This window comes from Pyrus communis, chromosome 7, assembly GCF_041283825.1.
Source record: "Pyrus communis isolate YQ-2024b chromosome 7, ASM4128382v1, whole genome shotgun sequence".
Classification (NCBI taxonomy): domain Eukaryota; kingdom Viridiplantae; phylum Streptophyta; class Magnoliopsida; order Rosales; family Rosaceae; genus Pyrus; species Pyrus communis.
The window spans coordinates 26,882,501-26,906,549 of record NC_142571.1 but is presented as its reverse complement, the minus strand read 5'-3'; the positions used below and the strand labels follow the sequence as shown (position 1 = coordinate 26,906,549).

General features: G+C 37.6%; 5 protein-coding genes, 1 long non-coding RNA gene and 1 pseudogene across 9 annotated transcripts in view; 4 read left to right on the top strand and 3 right to left on the bottom strand.

Moving 5' to 3' along the window:
* The first annotated feature begins 1,016 nt into the window (after positions 1-1,016).
* On the top strand, positions 1,017-2,689 carry LOC148695986 (uncharacterized). The gene is made up of 4 exons (XR_015964168.1): positions 1,017-1,120; positions 1,471-1,515; positions 1,718-1,859; positions 1,980-2,689. It is a non-coding gene; the product is annotated as an uncharacterized LOC148695986 (long non-coding RNA).
* On the bottom strand, positions 2,589-5,327 carry LOC137734631 (superoxide dismutase [Fe], chloroplastic). 2 transcript variants are annotated; one of them, XM_088696773.1, is made up of 9 exons: positions 5,129-5,327; positions 4,992-5,044; positions 4,573-4,650; positions 4,098-4,286; positions 3,646-3,817; positions 3,446-3,564; positions 3,288-3,314; positions 3,157-3,180; positions 2,589-3,048 (listed from the first exon to the last, which is right to left on the bottom strand). In XM_088696773.1, the coding sequence occupies exons 1-9, from the start codon at positions 5,217-5,219 to the stop codon at positions 2,836-2,838; spliced, it is 966 nt and encodes a 321-aa protein (XP_088552899.1). In that variant the 5' UTR covers positions 5,220-5,327; the 3' UTR covers positions 2,589-2,835. The 2 variants fall into 2 exon arrangements, with proteins under 2 accessions (XP_088552899.1, XP_068329980.2); XM_068473879.2 differs by having other exon boundaries at positions 4,573-4,647; positions 5,129-5,326.
* A 2,980-nt stretch (positions 5,328-8,307) lies between these two features.
* Positions 8,308-9,241, top strand: LOC148695985 (uncharacterized). The gene is made up of 2 exons (XM_088696772.1): positions 8,308-8,976; positions 9,061-9,241. The coding sequence occupies exons 1-2, from the start codon at positions 8,335-8,337 to the stop codon at positions 9,160-9,162; spliced, it is 744 nt and encodes a 247-aa protein (XP_088552898.1). The 5' UTR covers positions 8,308-8,334; the 3' UTR covers positions 9,163-9,241.
* A 444-nt stretch (positions 9,242-9,685) lies between these two features.
* Positions 9,686-12,297, bottom strand: LOC137735216 (metacaspase-1-like; annotated as a pseudogene). Its single transcript, XR_015964166.1, has 5 exons — positions 11,728-12,297; positions 10,825-11,155; positions 10,586-10,706; positions 10,273-10,476; positions 9,686-10,077 (listed from the first exon to the last, which is right to left on the bottom strand). The product of XR_015964166.1 is annotated as a metacaspase-1-like (transcript).
* Positions 12,298-14,161: 1,864 nt separating this feature from the next.
* Positions 14,162-19,212, top strand: LOC137735101 (DUF724 domain-containing protein 3). Of its 2 annotated transcripts, none has more exons than XM_088696771.1 (8): positions 14,162-14,776; positions 15,997-16,401; positions 16,534-16,914; positions 17,479-17,542; positions 17,751-17,819; positions 17,928-17,996; positions 18,126-18,212; positions 18,285-19,212. In XM_088696771.1, the coding sequence occupies exons 1-8, from the start codon at positions 14,273-14,275 to the stop codon at positions 18,998-19,000; spliced, it is 2,295 nt and encodes a 764-aa protein (XP_088552897.1). In that variant the 5' UTR covers positions 14,162-14,272; the 3' UTR covers positions 19,001-19,212. The 2 variants fall into 2 exon arrangements, with proteins under 2 accessions (XP_088552897.1, XP_088552896.1); XM_088696770.1 differs by having other exon boundaries at positions 18,120-18,212.
* Positions 19,213-19,595: 383 nt separating this feature from the next.
* On the bottom strand, positions 19,596-21,565 carry LOC137733247 (putative casein kinase II subunit beta-4). Its single transcript, XM_068472393.2, has 5 exons — positions 21,343-21,565; positions 20,474-20,695; positions 20,256-20,365; positions 19,952-20,117; positions 19,596-19,751 (listed from the first exon to the last, which is right to left on the bottom strand). Exons 1-5 carry the CDS (start codon positions 21,479-21,481, stop codon positions 19,618-19,620), a joined length of 771 nt encoding a protein of 256 aa, XP_068328494.2. The 5' UTR covers positions 21,482-21,565; the 3' UTR covers positions 19,596-19,617.
* Positions 21,566-23,046: 1,481 nt separating this feature from the next.
* LOC137733204 (uncharacterized protein At1g28695) overlaps positions 23,047-24,049 on the top strand; it is a 1,815-nt gene continuing 812 nt past the window's right edge. Inside the window, exons 1-2 of the mRNA XM_068472358.2 lie at positions 23,047-23,405; positions 23,503-23,883. Coding sequence (XP_068328459.2) covers positions 23,268-23,405; positions 23,503-23,883 — 519 coding nt within the window. The 5' untranslated portion in view covers positions 23,047-23,267. The remainder of the gene's footprint in view (positions 23,406-23,502; positions 23,884-24,049) is intronic.

Sequence of the window (24,049 nt, the reverse complement as noted above, 5' to 3'; positions counted from 1 at the left end):
GTAGTAGAGGGATTGCCCGAGGCCCTAAAAAGTTTTCCAACAATTGAAGACTGTATAGCATTACCATGGTGAAACCAGTTGGGGTTTGAGTGGGAAATGAGGTCCATCCACGTGAAAACTTATGTGCAGCTCTTCAGGTACCTCCAGCACACGCGCGGTTGCACCAATAGTCTCAGATAATTGCTAACGTAGTTGCAGGGCGTGGATTCCACAGTGCACATGTGTCTTACGAGAACTATTTTTTGAACTCAAAAACTTTCATCAAAATCGTTTTCAATTATTCTGAAAGCACTTCCAAATAACACAAACCCTAAAAGCAATTATATATATCCATCAAAGCAAAAACCCTTTAACCAAATGGATGAAGTGATGAGGCCTAAACAGCCAGTCAACAAGAACAAATCTTGCTTAGTGGCCAAGGCATTGAATTTTTCTCAACATGTGGGATTTCAAATAAGTGATGTTGCCCACTACGTGGAATCATATCTCAATCAGAAAAGCACCTCAAAGATGCTTTTTGCTGTCAAAACGCCAAAAGCCAAAAGCACCATAACACTCCCTTGGCCTTAATAAAATGGCAATTGGCAATGAGCCTCAATTAGGCAAGAACAAATTGGTTTTCTTACAGGATCGAGTTGGCTGGCAGATTGACCTCCATGGTCCTCCCTTTTTCTCCAAAGAATATTGCTTGGTGTCAGCCAAATGGTGCAAACACACACATAAAGGACATCACAAAAATTAATTTTGGCACTGAAATTATTTTTGTTCCTTTTACAGGCTATAAATAGCGAGTTCAAAATCTAATCTTTACATCCCCATCTCAGCATTGTAGCAGGTTTACGAAATATTCACGAGATTTGAGCCTACGAACGGTTAGTTAACAGTCGACCATGGCGTGGGAAGTAAGAAGAGGGAGAGAGGTCTCACATGAGAGAGAGTCAGAGCCTTGTTTGGTAGCCAAGGATGACTTGCCTGCTCTACCTAGAGAGACGAATTCCAATCTGTGTTCTAAGTGAGGAAACTTCTGTTTGGCCAGGCAGGCTTCCTGGCTAAGTTGACAGGCACTTCTTCCTCATGCCAGGCCAAAATTGGGGAAATTAGGACTCTCTCATAAAAAAAGGTGTGAGGTTTTTAATTTGGCTAAAGTTATGTGCTTTTTCTTTTATTTTTGTCCTTGGAATAATGTAGTTTCTAATGAGAAGATGAGCACAAAAATGAATGAAAAAATTAACTTAGTTACAAATGGAACTAAAGTGAAAACAAAACGAAACTATAACAACGGAAATGCAAGAAAAAAATTTAGAGACAAAAGTGAAATTCCGAGCAAGTCACGAGATATCAGTGGACGGTAAGAAACAGGTTCAGTTGTACTGGTACGTACCACTCAGTGGTTCATATTTTATGCAAGATCTAATTGTTGCAAAGATCGATTAAATCTCTACATGCAAGTTCTAACCGTTGATTTTTCAGACCACTCAATATACGTACCATGGAAGAAGAATTAGTCCTAAAAATGTGGGTACATTACTTTCACTTTACTTTCATCAAGTATTATGAAATTCACTTTCACCGAATTTTTTTTTCGTATACTTACATACCTAAAATTACGTTTTTCTCTTATATTCGGACTTCTATTAAATTAATCTTCAAAAGTTCCGATAAAGCATGATATGATATTCATGAGGACAATAACAAGTGTGATTAACACACCATACAGGGGTGATTGACAGACCTACGCCAGAAAGTCGGAGACCCCATTCAAACCCAGGTGGGCCCCAGTCTTCTCAACAGAAGCAACGGCTGGATTTCCTCCCTTGTATAAATCTGTTTGGCGGGAGATGTCGTTTCTGTAATCAAAGGTATTTTCTTTTGCATCTTCTTCCTTCATCTTCAGCTTCTTATTTATTGCCAAGTAAAAGGAATGTGTTTATTCTCTGCATTACCAATTCGCAAGCAACAAAAATTATCGAAAAATGCAGGAACTCCAATCGGATTGGTACTCCCCACTCGCCCTCAAAACAGTATCATTATCTCATGTAGAACAAATGGCTGAATGGATTAAAGACCAAATGGAGCAAAAGAAAACTAAGGGACGCAACGGAAATTTTCAAATTTGGCGTCAGAGCTCAAATTTGGGCTCATGATACCTTTCCGGAAAAAGAACGACGGCCTGGTTCAAATTTACAACTTTGACTTGATGTACAAGATATTTTAGCTGTTCGAGATTATTTAGGTTTCCAAAAAAGCAATTTAATTTCTGTAATAAAAATTAAACTTTGTTTCACGTTTGATTATTGTCGTTGTGTGTTGACCAACAGAACAACACCGAACCGAAATTTGAATTTCAATGTACGAATTTACATTGCTTTCTTGGGGGGTTTAGTTTTACTTAAATTTGAATGTTGAAGTAACATATATATCTTCAAAAGCATCTAACTTGGTTTCTTTTGATTGATTTTCGGTGCAGAGCCCCGATGGGTTAACTGCGGTATCAGCTGTCGGAGATGAGACACTTCGGTTCTAGGAGATCTTCGGACCACCAAGCATTGACAAAATCTCTCCTCCGGACACTCTCTTATCCGTCAAGATGGATACAAGATGTAGTTAGTTTATAGAGAGAAGAAAATGTACATGAACAGCTCTATATATTGTTGGAAACCACAGAGAAATATACATGTCATATGCCTAAGTTCTATCTGCTCATTACTTATGGATACCGCAAAATTTAGTACATGGCGCCGCCTAAACTCAAATGACCTTTCACATTCGGTGCAACATAAAAGGCAACGAGCCCAAAATTGCTTCCGGGTTGTCTTAACTGCAAATAAACTGAACTCATTCGGTCTCTGAGTCATCGCTCTTGTTGTCCACATAAATCTCTGGAACTTCGCCGCCGTCTGATGTCTTCTCCTCCTCCTCTCTTTTCTTCCTCTCTTCTTCTTCCTCTCTTTCAGTAGCTCGAGCCTTTGCTATTTCAAGCCTAGAACTGACAGCTTCCCATGATACGAGTTTCTCCAGGAAGACTGATATGTAATCTGCTCGCCGGTTCTGAGGGAAGAATCAAAGATGTGGTTGTTAGATGCATTGGTATTAGACAGAATGCATAGGCCCGAATCATAAGATGAAAGTTCAAATGTTCAATAAACAGAGACTCACCTGAAAATCGAGGTAGTAAGCATGCTGTTGAAACAAAAGCAAATTCAAATCCGTTAGTAATGGCTTTTCCCAAAAGAACTGATCAATATAACTATTTTCAAATAGGAAGAAACATGGTAAATGTTAAATACCTCCCAAACATCGATAGTAAGGAGCGGCTGCATAAAATCGATAAGAAAACTCATTACACATGAGAAAGAAAAAGCTTAATGTGATTGGTATGATTTCGTTTAGACTATCTTTACATGAAAAATGATACAGGAAGAACTGGGCCAGTCATAATACTCACGGAATAATCCCAAATAAGGGGGTTAACGGCATTAGGACTCTTCACCACTACAAGCTTCTTGTCTTCATCAGATGGCTTAGGATTTACTGCGTTTCCAACATCAAGTCTATTCGCTTTATCTGGTATGCAAAATTCGGCATCAGAGGAATATCAATCTTCAAGCAAATAATATGAAGTGTTGTGGGTAGGCAACTACTAACATGCAAGCCAAGCCCAGCCAGAGCCAAACTGTGTACTTGCAGCTGACCTTAAGTCGTCAATCAATCTCTCAAAAGAACCAAAGTCTCTATTAATTAGTTCTAGAAGTTCCCCGGAAGGTTTTCCCCCGCCACCTGGTTTCATGGATTCCCAGAAGAAGTCATGGTTCCAGGTCTGCAAACAGGTAAAAAAGGAGTAGGTAATTAACATAATGGTATTGATACAAAACTAAACATTATACGCTTGAAAAAAAATTTCAAAGACACATCAGGTGGATGTAATCAGTATTTACTTTAACATTAAGTAGCCGTAAATTCACCAATGTCGAACATAAGCTTAATTTCAACACAAATGTATAATTTCAGATTGAGATACACTTCCCCACGCACCCCAGAATATTATCAACTCAAACAATTCAAAATCGTGATAAAAAATCATCTCACGGCCAGCATACCTGCGCTGCCTGGTTGAAAGGGGGGAGCAGATCCCCCTTGTTGTATGTAGCAAGTATGATATCCTCCAACGACAATTCATCTAGTTCAGTTCCCGCTATCATCTTGTTTAGGTTATCCACATAACCTCTATGGTGCTTCCCCCAGTGGTATTCTAACGTCTCCTTGCTCATATGTGGCTCCAATGCATCCTGCTCAAATTGACAATCAAACAAAGTGTCGAGTTTTAAACATTGGCTCGGCATTTTCATACAAAGCGAACAAGCACCCGAATTCTATGGTCCATTTCCAGCAAAACTAGTTAGAATCCTCAACATATAGCTCACTCAATGTATAGTTTCTTATACAAGCACCTGAATTTTCATGAAATGTTGAAACTTCATGGAAAATGGATCAAAAGGCAACGCTAAAACAGTAATTAGCTCCTGAAATCAGCTTTTAATTCTAATTTCATATGCGAAGATAAATCTTACTTACCAGTGGATACGGAGGAGGCTTCAGCTCAAATTGTGCCCTAATATCAATGGCATAGACTTTCCTTCTGCATTGTCTCTGCTTTGACAGCATTAAAATTCCAAATTAAATACAAATAATAAACAATATAGTGGCGGATTCGCGACACAACTTTTTCTACACAATTTTTTCTACTTTTATGTTTTAGTTCTTTCTTTAAAGATTATGTCTGTCAAAAGTAAGCCAACTTAAAAAATTTGACCGTTGGATTAAGGGTTTAGGATTTATATAGAATCGTATTCATCAATGTATTGTCCATTTTCTTCGCTACAATACAAATAAATATCTTAATGGTTTTGAATTTGTCTAATTTGTGTAAGAATTATCCCGAACATGTTCTAAAAGATAGATAGTTCGAATGATTAAAATCGAAATAGTCAAACCTGCTTCTTTGGCCATTGCAATCTTCGAGCTGGTCCCAGACTTCCATGGAGCCCTGTAAATTTAGATTAACCGTTAAACTTAGTGGAAACCCATCTGCACACAGAGGAAGAGATGGAGCGGGGAAGAGGGTAATGACCTTGCCATGACGGACCCAGTGCGCAGGTTAGCGAACTAGGCGTGGCTAGCGCTGTTGTTACTGCCGCTGCAACTGCAACCGGTGCTAACATGTCCAAAAAGTTGAAAACTCTTGATAAAGCTTAAGACTTTTAACAGGGGATAAGACTGAACAGTAATATTTGTTTCGGGAGGGGGCAACTATATTGGGCCTATCTTCTGCTTAATTGTGTCATTATTTATATGTCATTGTGTCGACGTGATGTCGTCAAATTAGGTAACCAATGTAGTACTAGAACTAGTGTACTAGGGGTGGGCAAACGGAGTTTAGGCTTGCGGGGCGGCCGGATTTTCACTAAAGACGAACTCACTGGGTGGGGCAGGTTCACAAAATTAACAGGGTGGGTTGGATTCAAAAGTCAAAGGAAATAGCCTCTGCTAGACCCGTTTCTCTCAATTCTAACTCTTGTAAGTAAAGGATTTTAGATTGATTTTTACCAAAGACGAATTGAATCACATTGTTGCTAATCTATTATAAAACTAAATTCATTTTTCTCATCTTTATTGTAAGTATTATTATTTGTCCAAAAAAAAAAATGAATATGGGTAGTAGACTAGTACTAGTACTAGTACTACATTTGTTTTCTCCTGCGTGAGTGCTCTTGTACTACATATGTTTTTTATTTTTGTTTAATTAATTAATTTATTTATTTCTTCTTTTGCCGGCAAAAAATGTCATCCATCATCCTTTTCTCCATTCCCGGATCCACTGTCCTCTTCTCCGCCGTTTACATCACTCTCCATCACAACTCTCTCTCACTCATTTTCTTGTTCACCAAAAAAAATAAAGGAAATTTTACGCAAGTACCATTTGAACTTAAAAGCATATGTGTTAATACCACATAAACTTTCAATTGTAGTTTTTTACTACTAGAACTCTCTTAGTTGTTGGAATCTACCACCAACGGTTACTTTCCATCTATTTTGCCATCAAAGCATGTCACTTGTGGGGGTATTTTCATGAATTGATTTCATAGGAATGGTTAGAATAAAATAGCTCCCAAATAAAACTATCCAAGTTAATATGGCACCAAAAGTGGACGCATAAGTCAAACCCCCAAATTTATAAAAAATTACTAGATTTTTGCATAAATTAGTTGAGTATGCTATAGTTATGATTGCATAGTCCTAAAAACATTTTATCTGCGGGATGGCAAGCCAACTGATGAACAACGTCAAGCCTCCAATTGTGCAGATTAGGGGATAATTTGTGAACCAAAATTCTGGTTGCTGCTCTTCTTAGGGTGGGGTAAAATATTTGGTGTGGTGAGGAAAATGATGACTATCTGGTGTTTTTCGTGGCATGTAAAAACGTATTTTCGTCATAATGATAGATTCATGTTTTTTGTAATTCCATAAAGTTTAAAAACAACATAAATCATCCATGGTAAACTTGTGCTTCATCAACTATAACAAATAAGCTATGGGAATTAGGCATGTAATAAATACCAAAACTTGTGCTTCATCAAACATAGTTATTTTCCTTTCTCTCCAGGAAACCCTTCGTATCCTGCTACAACAAAGACCCTTCCTCTGGATGCTGGTTTATCATATTCTTTCATCCAAAGTGATTTGAGGAAATTTAGAAAGTTGATTGACGAAAATGCCCCCACAAGTTATATGCTTTAACAACAAAATGAATGGAAAGTAACGGTAGGTGGTAGATTCTAACAAAGTTTAGGTGGTAAAAATACAAAATTGAAAGTGTAGGTGGTATTTGCACACATGCTTTCAAGTTCAGATGATACTTGTGAAAAAAAAATATATATATCAAACTTGAGTGTTTTCAAAACCCAAGTTATGTTCTCATTTCTCCAAATTCCAAAAACGATGAGCCATCTGAGCTCGAATGTCACCAGCCACTCTTGTTGGTGACTCTTTTTTTTTTTTTTTTTTTTTTTTTTTATCATAAACGCAATTGTAATCATTATTTTTAAGACAGGATTTCCCATCTCCACCTCCGCCGAAGAAGGTACTTCCAAATCCGCATCTACCAACTCACTTATCATGAAAAAAAATTCTAAATTGTGATCACAAGTTAATCAATAATCAACTAACGTATGTATGTATTATGTAAGGGTAATTTTATAAGACTAAATTTTGAAAACTAAATGACATGAAAGTTGATGATTAGTTTATTACTTTTTTTTTTTTTATATATCTCAAATTAGTTTATTACTTAAACGTTGATAAATGTGCTCAATCCTATTAATGACACATTATTTAGTTTACAAATTTTATCCCAAATTTAATTTCCCTAGCCTTACCTATATATAAACCAAAAAAAGCCAATAACAAAATGTGTAGTATGAATAACGTTTATTTATTTATTAAAATAGACAATAATACATTAAATTAATCTAAATTATATGGAAAAATTCGAACTTTACACATTTAAATTTACCAAACGAGGAGGAACATTTGCACTTAGATACAGATGGAAGCTCACTGAACCTGGGCATGCAATAAACAACTCCATTTAGATTCGGCAACTTCTTGACAAGGGTAATACTCACAAACAAGCAAGTACCTTAATTTTTTTTATCACTTATTAATACGTCTAGTGGTATAAAATTTAGTCTAGTGAAAGATAAACTCCACTTGTGTATGTTTATTTTACGTTATCGGTCCCTAGCCCGGATAAAAGAGGAGGGGAGTGTGTCAGAAATCGATAGTCGGCATTCTGTTTTTCACGTCAAATCGCTAATTAAGCCGATCCCCATTTAGTGAGATAAGACTTGATTGTTGGTGTTAGTAATACGGTTTAGTGATGTTTCTTTTTATTTATATGTGAGAAATCTTAAATTCAAATCTCATAGACGATGAGTTGGTAATTAATTTACACTCGTCCCTTATTGTAAATATATCATAAGTACCCCAACTTTTAAATAAAATTAAATTTAATGGAGAATAAACAAACAATGGATGAACATAATAAAACCACGATTAATTTCGCACATCCAAGACAACAAACCGAAATGCCATGTGACGAAACGACATTATTTGCATCGATCATGCAACGCAAGAAGTTGCCAAAATTGCCAAAAGGCGCAACATTTCACATCCACGCAACAAAACTTAGACACTCCAACAAAATCTACAACCATTAATTCACTTCCATCTTCGTCTTCTTCTCTCATTTCCTACAACCTTGGATTTGGTTCTTCAATGGCAGACATGAACTCCGACCAATCTTTTCAATCACCAAACACTCTGATGCCTTCCACACCTCTCCAACTGTCCGGTTTTCTCACTGGAGACACCATCCAAGTCAGAGGCGACACCGGAAATTTGAAGTTCTCAGTACAGTTCAGTGTCCAGGAAAAACAAACTCCTGATCACGAGAATTGCAGCATCCTCAACTCTCTCGATGCAAATGCATGTTTCCCCGAAAACCATTCTGGTGCGAGTTCAAGTTTTTCTTTGTACAAGTCACCAAACGATGTTCAAGAAGTGCAAGATCATGGCAATGAAGTAACTCAGTCTTGTGAGACAAGAAAGAGTGGAGAGAGTCACATTGTGACCAGGCTGAGAAGTGGGGTGCTATCGCGGCCAGTGACCTATTTTCCTCGGATATCATTGTCCTCGGGTAGGAGTTTGATTAGGCGTTGTGGGAAGGAGAGGCCAAAGAAGAAAAAGTGTGACGTGTTTGAGAGAGTGCTTAGAAGGCATAGTTGCCCTATAAGGCCATGTACTTCATATGCATTTTTTGTGATGGCCGCTTGGGGTTCTGCGCAGTCCTCTTCGTTTGGTGAAAGGAGTAAGCAACTGGGTCGAATGTGGTGCCAACTCCCTCGAAACGAGAAAAAGGTTTGTGATTTCTCTCGCTATGCGATCATTTTCAATCACGAACAATTCGGTTTTCTTCTAATTAATACAAATGTAATTTTGCAGTTGTACAAGAAGATGGCGATGAAGGACAACGCAAGGTACAAGAGGCAATGCAGCCAGTTGATAGGAAAGCCGCTTGGAGCAGTGCCGAAAGGCAGCAGATGAGGATAACAGAACATGTAGAATCAAGAATAGCTTCTCGATGATTTATTATTTTGTTGGTTATTAGTAGATTTTTGTTACATTTCCGGTTTCTAATGATGATGTAACAAAATTTATGCACTACATTTTCCTTGTTAGTTAAGCCTGTGATTTTCTGGTGTTGTGGAAATTGTGCATTTTCGTATACAAAACAGGAGAGCGAAAACCGATGACGAAATCAGAGGGAGAATTTCTTCTTAAAACTTTTTACTTCATGTCTGCGGTTCCTGCAGCAAAGCGAATCACCAAGGAAAGTTCAAGCAAAATATTGGAAACCAATGAAAACATTTCTTATGCCTCGAAGTATCACGTTCTTCAAATTCCCAATTTATTAAGATGCTTTTTGCTACAATACTTTTGCATCTTGTTCTTTGATTCTATTCCGTTCGAGCATACGTTGATTCAAAACTATTGACATGTCGAATTATTTGAGATGCCTCAGCTTTTGACTCCCTCTTATGAACAAAAAAACATAGGGTTTCAAATCTTAACAGGGAAAAAGACTAATGAGGTTTGAACTATCCGTCAGGAGCCTGCTTACATTGTTTACTTGGTGCAGCTTTTACATGTTCCAGGGCAAGGAAGTTTCAGATACAGATTTTATCGGTTAGGGTTTTGTTTGAAATCGGATCTACACAGCACACCTAACACCCATCGATCATCATCCAGGAACAAGGAGAACATAGGATTGGTAAACAATACATTGAACACAAGCAGATACAAAATTGGGTTTCTCCGATAATTGTACACACGAATAGTAGGCTTGGGCACGATTAATAAATGATTATGCGCAATAAATTGGAGATCCTGCACCAATAGCTACAAGAAGAAAGGCTTTTTATACACATCAAATGCTTGATTGGCAGTTAGCTGTGGTTCCTGCAGCAAAGACGGTTCAAAGGAGAGTTAAAGATGCTAACTGAAACCAGCTTAGTTGACATAACATCAAGTTTATCAAACATCTAATTTGGGATCATTTAACTGCTCACACAATTTGGCATGTCATTTCGAATCAAAATACTGCCAACAAACATCAGATTCTGTGTATGGTCAAAACTAGTGCGATAATCATACCTGTCTTAGCCCGCCAAGACTCCCTCCTGTCAAAAGCATGGAGATAAGAGACGTCACAATACCACCTCCAACACCATTATCTGTGTTACGGATGGTAGATCGCATTGCATTCAACATGTTCCCATATGTGGTTCCATGTCCACGCTCGATGGCTTGGATGAAAGCATAAGTCATGGCACCAGTCGAAGTAATCTTAGACAAAGCCTGCACACGTGAAGCATTAGCTTTGTTTCTTTTAACAGCCTTATGTTAGAAAATGAGACATTGCTATTCTAGCATAAATAACAGTTGAAGATTTTGTCCAAGACTTTACTGAGGTATCGGCCGAGGTTTGATCATCGTCACAACCACTAAAGGAAATGGCCTCTCCACCGTTTGTTCCCTTCCAAACACCTGATCTAGGGCGATGATCCTCCCATACATAGTTCCCGTTTCTAGATCCACACACCAGAACGAATAAACAAATAATACATAGAGCAATGATAAGCACAAAACAGATTGCAGGAGTAACATTATGCACATAAACATAACAGAAGATCGAGCTGTAGTTACCTGTCCATCCTACAGAGATATGGTAAATCTAGCACAGTACCGCTATGACAAGCGTCTACAATTGCATGAAGCCTTGCCCCAGCAGGTAGAGGTCTGACAATTGTCGCATTGATCTCATCATCAACAATCATCCCTTGAGTCTCGAAATCCAAAGGACAAAGCGTTTCATCAAATCCATCCACCTCATCCCCAGTGTAGTTCCTCTGTTGTGATCCATGACCAGAATAATGAAACACCAAAGAATCCCCTGCTTGACAACCTTGCATAAGCCAATACATCGCCATTCTCATATTTTGCTTGGTCGGGCGCCTATAAGGATCAACTTCTTCTTCTGCAAGAAACACTCCACATAGAGATTTAGATTAAGGTCAGAAGTTTCTACATTACGGTTTTAGTAGCATTGTATCAATTACATTCTAAAGAAACCATAGTGCATTATCAAAGCAAGTTTTTACTACCATTTCACAGAAACACGATTTAGATACGAAACACCAAGTAATGATTTTGAATTCTCAATTGTTATTGTTTTTATACGAGCGATATTATACTCAAACTAATCTAAAATGTGGACGGGAATTCGAGCTTGGGTGCTTAAGGGGAGCACATCCGCTCAAGCTTAATCGTACCTATCCACATAAATGGTAATTGCACAACTGTTCATACTGTAGAAAAAATACCCACTTGACAAAAAAGATCGATGCATTAAAGCAAATTTAGAATAATTCAATGATTTGCAACTCTAATCTATGGAAGATAAGAACACAAGAACTAGTCTTTGCTGAACCATAAGCTGAAATTTAACCAAAATTAAACAGATAAATACCCATATAATTCAACTCATACGCAACATCAAAAAAGTTTTAATCTTGAAGAATCGAAGAAATGGGAAGCTCAAGAGATTACCGGTGAGCATGAGAATGGAGTACTCGGGAAAATTGAACTTGTTGACCAGCAAGTACTTCATACACTTGGCGTCGTTAATGCAGCCCTTGAGCTCGTGCCGGGTCCGCTTATACGACACGGCGCATATCACGGCCCGCTTCCGCCCGTGCGCCGACGGCGGAGGCACCGGCGGCGCGTGGTTGTAGGAAGAAGGGGATGGAGGAGGTGCGTGGTGGTAAGATGAGGAGGAGGAGGAGGACGAATAAGGGGGAGGAGGAAGAGCACGGGAGTCGGCGATGCGAGTGACGGCGTGGCACAGGGCGCAGCGGATCGTCCGAGCGCCGGGCGGCAGCTGCAGCGGTGTGTGGCAGCTGCAGCGGTGTGTGGCAGCTGGAACAGTCTACCAACAACAACATGGTGGAAATTGAATTGGATTGAATGGGGAGGATTGTTGTATCGCAGGGAGAATGGTGAGAGAGAGAGATGAGGGAGAGAGGGATTTTATTGACTTGGTGGAATGGTTGTGGAGTCGGTAGGGACTTTGGGAGGAAGGTGGCGAGAAAGTCGATGGGAAGAGAAAGAGAAGAGAACAGGGGAAGAGGAACTTGACAAATTTGAGTTAGCTTGTAATTTTCAATTACACCAATCACAATTTGCCAAATGCCAACTAATATTATGTTTTTTTTTTTTAAATTATTATTATTGAGAGGAGGGAAAAGATTCGAAACTAATATTATGTTCTTAATTTGGTTTTATGATATATTATACTCTCAATAACCAAAATGATATTAGGAATAGGGGTGTGATATCCGCACATCCCATTTTACTTCTCACACACCTTTTGAATTTTCGGCTGTCGGATCGGATGAATTGAAAAAGATCAACAGACAGAAATTATCAAAAGGTGTGTGAGAAGTAAAATGAGGTGTGTAGATAGCACACCCCTAGAAATATATGTATATCGGGGAAGGTAGCTTTCGGTAGAGAGGGATCGGGGGGTTTCTAGGTACAACTGTCTTTTTTCTTTCAAAAAAGGATTGGTATCTCGTCCACGACTATTGACGAAGAGCTAGTCTCACATAATCTTTCTTTACAAAATTACTTAATAAAAAAAAAAAGTTAGGTTGCATTTTTCATGTATATTTTGCAATGTGTCTTTTCTCCATTTTAATTTAAAAGATGGGAATTGAATATTAAAATTTAATGTTAATTTTTTTTTCAGTTTGTAAGTGTAGTTTTATATTTGACTTATGTGGATGACGAGTTTAATACCAACTTATTATAAAAGATGATTGAAACAATTGCTTATACTAGAGTCTTCTGCAATATTTTTCTTTTTATGTCTTCCACTTTTCAAAATAAATAATTTTCATAAAGCAGCTACGAAGTTAGTCAAATTAACTAAAATAGTATCATCAATTTTACATAACCAAATTGGAATCTTTCTACATATTTAGATGAATTTAGTATTCGTTTATCCCATTTTTCGTAGAAAAAAGATATTTTTCATTTAGAATCTCAACTATAAAATCCTACGCAATGAACAAAGAGTAAGAGATAAAGGCGACACATTTTTATAAGAGAGTGAGACAGAAGTTAAATTCAAAATTCAAGATAACATATCCAATTTTTGAATTATATATGCATGATGAAATTGTGTAGAATCTTCCATGATTGGATGATGGAGTGGTTTGGATGGAGTTAGGTTAGTTGGAGATTGAGACATAAAACTCTGCTTTTATTTTATTCTATTTGTGTTCATTTTTGTTTTTTGGTAAGTAACATTGCATCAACTACTAAACTACAAAGACAAAGTTTACACCGTTTAATTTACAATGGCTAAAAACGAAACTCAACAAAACTAAGAGACCTAAGAATGAAATTTGGACCTTAGAAGTTAAGACTAGTCATTACAGAGCTAGCATTCACTAATTCGGTTCAGATAGTGATGAAAAAATCCACAACAAAAATGACAAAAAGATCAAAACTTTTTCTCTCCTCACAAACTCAAAATACCCCTTCACGTGAGGGTCTCACGAAAATTGACAACAATTACAAGTTACAACCACTAAAATAGAAGACGAAATTATAGCAATGGTCTTTCAATTTTGACTCAATATGATCCCTAGTCCCTTAACTCCTCAAAATATGAAGCTTTGGTCGTTTTCGTCAACTTTGTCAAAACGAGTTATGTTGAAAGAATTACTGATATAATTAAGTTAAAGTTAAGGGATCATTGATCAAATTAGATTAAAATTAAAGAACTATTGCTATAATTTTTTCAAAAAAAAAAAAAAAACAAAATAGACATAATTCGAACCACGAGGGCAAAAACCGAACTCAAACAAAATTTTGGGGGTTTGCAACTGTGAAATTTGGTCTTCAAACATATACGACCCGTCGTTTCAGCGAGCAGATAGTATTTTACGACGAAAGGATGACAACTTTTTCCCTCCCCCCACGCGCAACAAAATAAAAAATATACGACCCTTGACTGATTGATACCCTACCACCCTCTCCCACACAGTGATTATTTTCTCGGGAAAGTGACAGAAAACAAAAGAAAATGGTGGTCAAGAGAAGTCAATCATCAACCCATTTGAGCAAGGATTCAAAGGTGGAGGTTTGCAGCAATGAAGATGGCTACAAGGGTGCATGGTTCCCCGCCAAAATCATCGACCCGGACCCCCCGATTCCGGCCACGAGGAAGAAAAGGAAGAGCCTTTCCAGCTGCAGCAGCAGAAGCTCCTCCTCCGCCACGAAGGCTCTGATCCAGTACGAGACTCTGCTCTCCGACAACGACCCGGACAAGCCCTTGACAGAGCTCGTCGAGGTGGGTCTCATCCGGCCCGTGCCTCCGTCCAGCATTGACGACAGGCCCTTCGAGCCCGGTGACAAAGTCGACGCCTTTCACCTCGACGCGTGGTGGCCCGGGGTTGTGATCAAGCTCGAGGAGGATGAGTACACGGTGGGGTTTCTGGACCCGCCTGATCTGCTTGTGCTGCGGCGGTCCGATTTGCGGTCGCACTGGGATTTGACAGACGGCGTTTGGGTCGGAGCTAAGAAGGAGGTACTGGTTCTGGTTTTTTGGTAATGCATGTGGGTTTCGTTTTCTGATACATGATTTTTCAGGGTTTTTGCTTGCATGGTTTTTTGTGTGTTTATTTATGAATTTTTTTGAAGATTTTTACCAGGGGTTTTCATGATTAAGAACATGCATGTTGTTTATTGTACATATTTGGCTCTGCCTTTTGTTGTTTTGCTTTAAAATTCCCTTTTTTTCTTGTTTTATTGCAATTTTTCAAGAGGAGCTTGTTAAAATGGCTGTTCATGTTTTAATAATCCAAATGTTGTAGTATTGTATACTTCTCATGAGTTCATCGGTTCTCTTGACCACTCTGTTGATGATTTACCAACCAAAGTTGTTATTTTTATTTCTTGCGGATTTGATAATAGACTCTAAGAAAAGGCATGGAGTACTCGGAGCTAATGGAAGACGAGCGCAGTGACGTTCTGGGGCTCGTATAGCCGACCCAATTAGTGGGATAAGGCTTTGTTCGTGGTGGTGTTGTTTTTGCGGATTTGATAATGTGTGATGCAGACCAGTAGTTGATACTGTTTGTGATTTGTAATTTCTTCTGGGATTACTCTGATAATTTTGTGTTTCTTAAATAAGTTTTCTCCACCTTGAATGCTCGTTTTAGTCCCCAAGTTCATAGTATCTGTGGCTCAACTAAAATTGTATTTCAAGGAGCATTTGGGCTTGCTAAGTTATACGATTTTATTGTGAATCGAATCTGTTACCTTGGAATCTTTGATTCTTATGAAGTTTTACAATAAACAGAAAAAATTAGTAATCTGCTTATTAGTGTCACTTACTTATAGAAAGATCCGGGGTTCCGAGCTTGCTAACAATTTATTTTTGAAGAAAATAATACGCACATTAAAACTTGAATGATTATAAGCGTGTGATCCCTTTTAATAATAAGTCCGTCCTATACATGGCCAAGGATGCGATAGCCGCAGCATTTAAATCTGCTGCAGTTTTCTTTTTAATGTAATTATTTATCTCTATGATCTTTCTTTCATTTTTGGTTTTTTAGAGTTTAAAGTTTTGATTTATCCAGTCCTGTACGTAATTTTTGCCAATTCAAACCTTTCAACTCGTATGTTGATCTCTTTTGCAATAATCTGACTTTATTCTAATTTTGGGAGAGGATAGACATTTTGTATATACTATATATGATAGTCATTGACAGAAAACTGATATTTTTCACTATTGGTTCATAGACAATGACGGGACCAAATTTCATTCCTGGGACAGCAGTTGAAGTGAATCCCAGCAAAGTAATACCTTTTTATGCTTGGTTTCCAGCAATTTATCTTGGGCAGCTGGGGATCGACTCTTTCTTGCTTCAATATAAGATATCAAATAACCGGGATGTTAAAACTGTAGTATGTCGCCATCAGATTCGGCCTCAGCCTCCACTGTCAGATGAAAGAGATTTTAGCTTGTTGGATAAAGTGGATGCATTCCATGACATGGGTTGGTGGGTCGGAGAGATTACGAAAGTTCTTGAAGGAAACAAGTACGCGGTCACCTTAAGCTGCACAAGGCAGGAGATGGAATTCAGCGTTTCAGAATTGAGGACTCACTTAGTTTGGCATGATGAAAGATGGAGTAATGAATTTCGGGTATGTGCATTTTCCTCTTGTTTTATAAAGGGAAGGGTGGGGGGTCCTTACATGTTTCTTATGGGTATGATGGTAAACATGTTTGAAACATTCTGTGTCTTGTGTGACTAAAATTTTGGCAGTTATTTCCAGGAATCTCACTTTAGAAGGGATTCTCAAGTACCAACAAAACATTCATGTCAGAGTTCCAGAAGTGATTACAAATTACAATCATGCAAGAGTTTTGGAAACTCTGAGGTAGCTACACCACTTCGAAAGAAAACACCTTGTTCTAGGATTTCATTGAAAAATCAATCGAAGCACTTGAGTCCTTGCATGGATAAATTTCCTTATGTAATGACAAAAAAGAAATCGAAAAAGTCTCAGCAACCTAAAGATGATGAAACAATTGCAAGTCCTTCCAAGAAGTTAAAAGGTGGACACTCAGAAGACTCCTTATCGTTTGAAAAATCAAATGCAAGGAGAACGCCCGCTAAAACTCAAAACAAAGAATCCCCAGTAACTGATGTCATGGTAAGTGAACTCTCAGAAAAATGTTGTTGGTATTAAATTATTTATTCTCCTATTGCTGAGTGTTCCATTGTGGTAAACAAAATCATGATTCCAGAGTCTTCCCGTTCTAAACCTCATTTACTTGCTATATTCTATGTATTTTACTCAAGAAACCCTGTAATCACAGAGAAGTGTGTTGGTTCACTCAGTATCGGTCATCGTACTTGAGTCGGTGAGTTTTATCAGCACTACTTAAACTATTCTGACAACACTCACCAACTCAAGTGATTCCAAGAGCAAGGTTAACTAGTGCTCATTACTGGGGAAATGTCTGCATGATATTTAAAAGGAAAACAACAAAAACTAGGCATCTGTTGCCTCTTTGGTTTGCATGGCATGATAATGCCTGATGGAAATGTTGTGAGATTAAGGTTAGGTTCATATTCTCGGAGGCCTCTTTGCTTGAGTAAGCAGTCCAAGCGGCTTGCCTTCTTTTAGGTCCATTCAAGGATAATTTGGATCAAATGTTTTCATCTGCATTGTTTCCTAATGGTCCTGATTAAAATGCGTTCATTGCTCTTGCAGAAGATTGAGAAAGCGAAGGTTGGTGGACTGGATGATCAAGCATTAACTCATTCTAAAAGAAAAGGTAAACCACAAAAATCTTAAATTGATATCCCATGACCTAGAGTAGGACATGATAGGAGGGGCAGACCACTGAAATTCCATCGTAAAAATATCGATCGCCCTCATAAACAGTCATATACATGATAAATGTCCACACAATCAAGCAATACTTTCTTTAATGTATTCCTTTGCCTGTAGTTAGTTTGACTAACGTCAAGTTTGTGTCCTAGGTAACCCTGCTGGGACTGCCAACCAACAAAATGAGGATAATGGAAGACAGGTTGAAACTGGTGTCACAGGTGAGGTGGAGCAGCACGACAATACACATTTGGTTCATGGAAAAAAAATTGAATCCATGGATTCCTTTGCCTGTAGCAAGTTTGACTAATTTCAAGATTGTGTTCTAGGTAACCCTGCGGGGACTCCCAACCAACAAAACGAGGTTAACGGAAGACAAGTTGAAACTGTTGTCACAGGTGAGGTGGATGCGGAGCAAAATAACCGTACTTATTTATGGTTTTCCTTTTGCCCTCATTTGGTAGTACTTATTTATCCTATTTATTTTTATCTTGTGTTGTCTAAAATTTCAAGTTCTCAAGATGCAGTGAGACAGGTGGAAACTGTTGATTCTCCAGTAGATTGCTCGACAAGAGAACTTAAGTTGGCTGCTGTAAAACCTATAGAGACCTCAAGTGAGCAAATGTGAACATTTTCAATAGTTTCCTTTGACTCTAGTTATTTGATTTACGTCAAGCTTGTTTTAGGTAACCCTGCCGAGACTGCCAACCAACAAAATGAGGTTACAGGAACACAAGTTGAAACTGGTGTCACTGTTAACATTGAGCAACAAGACAGTCCAGATTTGCCATTTGTGAAATCTTATCCGGAAATTTGGGAGAAAGTTGAATCTATGGATGCATTTAAAAGATATCCGCAAAAACCACATTTTTACCCTTTAGTTAAGTGTGGAGAGCTAAGTCGTGAATCATTAGCGGTTGCAAAGATGTTAACCTTTGCCTCTTTGGTAGAGAAGACCTCCAAGTTGAACATTGAGGATCCTGGTGACTTCTTTGATAGCATCTTTGAAGAACTATGTGATTTGGAAACGTTTGGATTTGATGTCAAGGCAGTACGCGATCGACTGAACTCTTTGCTAGAAATGAAAGTTCAGTTGGGGCACCTTCAGGATAAGTCAAAGGAAGTTCAAATCAAGATCGCGGAGCAAACTCAAGACAGAAAGAAACATAATGAAATAATCTGTGGGGTTGCTAAGCAGATTAAGGACTTGCAGGATCAACTCGTGGTGCTGATGTCAGAGGACGCAGCCAAAGGTTCTGAAATTAGCAGGTTGCAATCCGAAGCAGACGCTATCACTGAAAGCATTCAGAGCATCCGCCGTATGACACACTGGCTGAAGCATGGTGATCCTTGTGAAAGCATTCTTTTGATTACCGCTTTGTCTACGGAAACTGAATGTTGAAAGTGATACCAAGCTAATCTGTAGTTTTTGTAACAGCTTTTAGCCCTAGAAATTCTGGCACCAGGTATCTGTACTGCAATGTCATCGGCCAGTATTAGCATATATTTATAGACCGGGTTCAACCCCCACATCACTTTCTGTTGGTTTCCTGTAAAATTTTATTTTCACCTTTTTCTGGTAAATCTTTAGCCTCTGGTTTCCTTTCAGCAAAATTTGAGCTTTCTTCTTTACCAAAAAAAAAAAAAATTCGAGCTTTCTTGCTACCCTTGATTGATGGAGAGAAACTTGCACAACTGCGACGTCACGGTGACGGTGTCCAAGCCAACCATGTTCAGTTATGTATTTTACCTTTTTAACATGATAACGCGTGATTAGTTTGGAATACCGTAACATTGGCTGTCTAGTTAAAACTAAAGAATAAGAACTTTTACACATAGAATTGCAGGAGTCATTGATCCACAACCTAAGGGCAAGTAAAACAAAAACTTCTATGAACAAAACTCAGTAAGTACAACGAAATGGGCCTTACAGGGAACTGCCGCTGTTTCTTTTCTTACAAGGCAACAACACTGCTTGTTTGGACCCCTTTATATTTTCTTCACCAAGAAGGGCAAGATTCATTGTTCGTTGCGGACTTTGAAGCCGTATATTCTTGGAACATTGTTCTGAATCGCCTTCTGCGGCTTAAGATGCCCGTAGGTCAAGAAGAAAAGATGAGGAAATGTGGTTCCAAAGTATGCTCCATCAATTTCTGAGATTGTTGTCAAGGCAAACATTGAAAAACTGAACTCAAAACATAATTGTAGTTGTAAAAAATTCTAGTCACCATGTATCCCATGAAATTTAACGGGTGAATCTGAGCCACTTAAAAGACGATGTATAATTATGAGACATTCATAGGTGTATAGAAGGCACTCGTCATGTCAATTACGAAGCGATACATAAGGATACCTTCTTGGTGTCTGGATTGTGGGGAATAAATGTCTTCACATTTGGGACAATAGATTTTTACAGTGCTTAATCTTGGGATGTCTGACTCACCAACAGGCAGACAACGTTGTTTATTGCAGTTCACTCTTGGACATCTGCCAAAATCATAGTTCCTGTACTTCTCCAACTGAATTGCACACTGTTAAATTAGGAAGCCTCAAATATAATGCCACAGTTCGAAACACGACCGGAGTTTCGGGGTGTGACATCTAATATTTTGAAAGAAAATAAAGCAATATTAATATGTACATTGTAAACACCTTACCATTGCAGACAATCCCTTGTTAGTTGCTATGTATCTGGCATGAATTAAACCGTAGAGCATCTCCGTCGCAGATTCGATCAGATTGTTCTGTTCCTCATCAGTTAAGCCATCTGTTGATCCCATTGGAATTTACATAAGAATTTAATAACTTCGTATTGCAATGAAAGCTGAAATCTTCATCAAAGCAATTTTGGCTGATGGACTTATCTGATTCTTACCATTGGAAGACTCAATGTCCAACATTAAATCCAGTGCATAATCATAGAATGGTACGTGGTTTCTTAAACCTGAACGGTTGAAATCATCGAGGATGTAATCATCGTCGACTTCACAGAAGAATTCATTCCCTTTCTGATTGCAGAACCATGATATCCAAGATGCATCTTCATCACCATAGCATCTAACATCTGAATCTTTGCAACTTGTATCAGCTGATTCCGCTGCACAATTGTTGTGGGGAAAACATATATTCGAAAGATTAATTGTAAACACATCAGAAAGAATGCAACCTGGAGTTATGGAATTAAATTAGAACCAAAATGAGCTAGAGATACTACTACATAAAGCGGCAGCAGCCACGGTTTCATGGCATGGGTCACCAAACCATGGCTTTTTTCGCTCAGTAGCCACGGCTAGCTATCGTGGTGTTTGGAAGAAGTTTGTTCCTAATTGTTCATTCCGATTCACTCAATAAAAAGTATCGCCAAACACATAGGCAGTGGCGTTCTAAGACTTAGTGGGATAAAGCTTTGTTATTGTTGTACATGAATTTCAAACATGGATTGAAAAAGTCACTATATATAACTTAAACCAAATTCGGAAACTCTCTAACATGCACTACTCGATCCATTCAAATGATACTAACACAAATTCATGAGAGCAAATGCCACAACATGTTGATATTGGTTGTATTTCTCTTCCACAATTAATGTTGGAAGTTCTCCGAGTTCAAATTTCCCTTCCCATGATTGAAAACAAAAATGCCATGACATGTAAACTTTCGTTAACCATTCGACGATGAATGTTTAATGTGGGATTATGCATGCATGCATGAACGTTGAATAATGTTTGTGGAACTGAAACTTACCCTGATCATAGAATGTATCAGTATCATCGGGATTGGCAGCAAGTGACGTAGAAGGAGCCAAAGATTTGTCTCTGAGTCCATTAGGGTTCAAAGCCGGTTCAGAACGTGATCTAATTACACCTCTCTGATCTTTAGGCATAGTAATTACTCAGTCTCTCCCTTGATCTGTCTGGAGCTGGAAGCAATGTGCAGTTCCGGTTTCTGTATCGACGACGATTTCAACGTACATTTGGATCTGGAAGTGGCAATCGAAGGGGAAAATAATTTTTATTTTTATTTTTTATTTGATGAAATACTCGATCTCTTTTTTTGGTTTTAGGGAAAATGAAAACGTTTAGAATAATAATAAAAAAATACTATTTTAATTTCTAAATAACTTTGTTTTAAAATTATTTATGCAATACTTGATAAACCCACTAAGGATAATATTATTTGTCACTAAGCCATTTAATTATAAATAAATGATTGTTGTATTTTTAAGTAACAATTTTTGTTTTGTATTCCTTTGAACTCATAACGTCCTCCAATAAAGTATAGACTCAATGTCATTAGATCATATCAGATTTATCAAGTAATGATTTTATATATAAACTTGGAGATGAATATTGATATGAACTATCTCATTTTATGGTTGGTTATGCTAACTGCTAAGTTCCTAGTTATATAATTTGTTTTTACTTTTCTATTCTTTATATTTCTTCCAAATGTGGTAATAGTTTAGAACTCTAGGAGTTAGAGAAACATAGATTTTTTTTGTTTCTATTTTAATTTGGTTAGTTTATTATTTTACCTATGTTTGATAAATATTTTTTTCTCTACTATTTATGAATTGGGATTTTAAAAATTTGTATTGGCCTTTGACTTTATATACTCAATTTTAATTGGGTGACATCATCCACACACCCATTTTCACTTCATGTTAATTTCTATCATCTCATTTTTTTTTAATTTATTCGATCCGATGCTCGAAATAAAAAAAATATATGGAAGGTAAAAAGAGTTATGTAAATCATACTAGACTTTAATTAATTGAGCATCAAGAGGTCCAATCCACATCATGCCCATGTGAAGCAGTATGGGATCAAATCTTGTGCACCATTTGTGTGTGACTTCTTTTGGCCTCTATCATTTGTTGATACGTGTGTAAGTTTATGACAACAAAGTTAAATAGGGGTAAGTTTTTTAAGACATGTCAATCAACGATAGATGCCACAAAGGTGTCACACACAAAACGGGTGCAGAAGATTTGAACTCTAGCACTAGGTGTTTGACCCTTGAGAAAGTTGGCATGCAGAGAATTTTACACTATGTTTGGATAAAAGAAATAAACTTGAGATTTTGACAAAAATTAGAATTTATAAATTTATTGCAAGTGACCCTTTACCACAGTGGTGGAAAGATGTTGAGCTATTGCATGACGGCGTGAGTTCAAATCCTGTCAGTAACAAATCTAACAAAATCTATTTTTTGACAAATTTTTTTTTATTTTATAAATTACTGAAATTGGATACGGTAAAAAGATGGGTGTAAAGAATTAGTCCTTGCTATACCTGATACGGTAGTGTTATAGTTGGGATAAGATTAGTTGGGCAAAAGGCCCAACTTCCAGGACCAAAAACCAGAAGTTAGGTAATGCCCTTCTTTTTATCTTTTTATGTGTTGATATATATTCGTGTAATTAATAGCTAAACCGTTTTCAAATTTAGAGATATCGTATTCAGAATTCAAAACAAACAGTGTATCCCCCTAATATCATTCCTAATTACAGTGAGTCGCAAAATGCGTGACTCGGTGGTTTCGTGAAATTCTTCAGTTTTATGGATGGAAGACTACAATATTCCGTGATACTGTTTAGAAATTAAGCCATCATATAATACAAGAAGCCCCTAATCACACCTTAATTAGCTAGTCAAAGGTTCTGAGACATGGAAAGCAGACATGCTACAATATTATGCCTTCTCTTTGCTGGTTTGATACTGGTTTTTATATTCAACCAGACCTCATATGGATCGATACCACTGTTTGTCTTCCAGTCTAGCCAATACTGTAATTCCTCTACCCAGGTAATATCAACCATCTTTTTCTACTTTTGTTTTGTTGTTTTTATTTTGCTTAACCTATAATTTTGTGGTGATTAATCTGTTCATATTAAATTTGAAGAGCAACACAAGAAATTATACAGATGCGCTTGAATCAACTTTATCCGAGGCTTCCATGGCAAACAAGACTGTGATAATTGCAATTGTAAATGAGGCCTATGTAGAAGGTGATAAGCCAATGCTTGATTTGTTTTTAGATGGTTTCTGGCTTGGAGAAGACACAAGAGGCTTGATTTCTCACCTACTTCTTGTTGCGGTCGACCAAACATCTTTCGAACGTTGTAGGTTTCTCCACCTTCACTGCTACAAACTCGAAGCAGATGATCACGCCAATTTTGAGGCTGAGAAACTCTACATGTCACAGGAATTTATTAAGATGATGTGGAGGAGAACTCTCTTCCTCAAAGATTTGCTCAAGCGGGGCTACAATTTCGTATTCACGGTAAGCTTTCTCAACATAATTAATTTGATCATCATCGTATTGTGAATTGTCTGACATCATAACATGCCATATCCTTGTAAAAATTCAATTAGTATTATGTTGTAATTTAAATGATACCTTATTTTTGTGTTTATAGTTCTAAATTGGACTTATAATTAGCTTAAAT

What these genes read in the sequence shown, in the direction of transcription:
- LOC137733247 (XM_068472393.2), bottom strand. Translation starts at nt 21,481, where the DNA reads ATGCCTAAAGATCAGAGAGGTGTAATTAGATCACGTTCTGAACCGGCT. An exon ending in GGACATTGAGTCTTCCAATG is followed by an intron (nt 20,366 to 20,473) that starts GTAAGAATCAGA and finishes TGGGATCAACAG; the next exon opens with ATGGCTTAACTGATGAGGAA. An exon ending in ACAATCCAGACACCAAGAAG is followed by an intron (nt 19,752 to 19,951) that starts GTATCCTTATGT and finishes CAACAATCTCAG; the next exon opens with AAATTGATGGAGCATACTTT.
- LOC137735101 (XM_088696770.1), top strand. Translation starts at nt 14,273, where the DNA reads ATGGTGGTCAAGAGAAGTCAATCATCAACCCATTTGAGCAAGGATTCA. An exon ending in CCCCAGTAACTGATGTCATG is followed by an intron (nt 16,915 to 17,478) that starts GTAAGTGAACTC and finishes TTGCTCTTGCAG; the next exon opens with AAGATTGAGAAAGCGAAGGT. An exon ending in AACTCATTCTAAAAGAAAAG is followed by an intron (nt 17,543 to 17,750) that starts GTAAACCACAAA and finishes TTTGTGTCCTAG; the next exon opens with GTAACCCTGCTGGGACTGCC.
- LOC137734631 (XM_088696773.1), bottom strand. Translation starts at nt 5,219, where the DNA reads ATGTTAGCACCGGTTGCAGTTGCAGCGGCAGTAACAACAGCGCTAGCC. An exon ending in TGCAATGGCCAAAGAAGCAG is followed by an intron (nt 4,651 to 4,991) that starts GTTTGACTATTT and finishes ATGCTGTCAAAG; the next exon opens with CAGAGACAATGCAGAAGGAA. An exon ending in CTTTCAACCAGGCAGCGCAG is followed by an intron (nt 3,818 to 4,097) that starts GTATGCTGGCCG and finishes ACCTGTTTGCAG; the next exon opens with ACCTGGAACCATGACTTCTT.
- LOC148695985 (XM_088696772.1), top strand. Translation starts at nt 8,335, where the DNA reads ATGGCAGACATGAACTCCGACCAATCTTTTCAATCACCAAACACTCTG. An exon ending in TCCCTCGAAACGAGAAAAAG is followed by an intron (nt 8,977 to 9,060) that starts GTTTGTGATTTC and finishes GTAATTTTGCAG; the next exon opens with TTGTACAAGAAGATGGCGAT.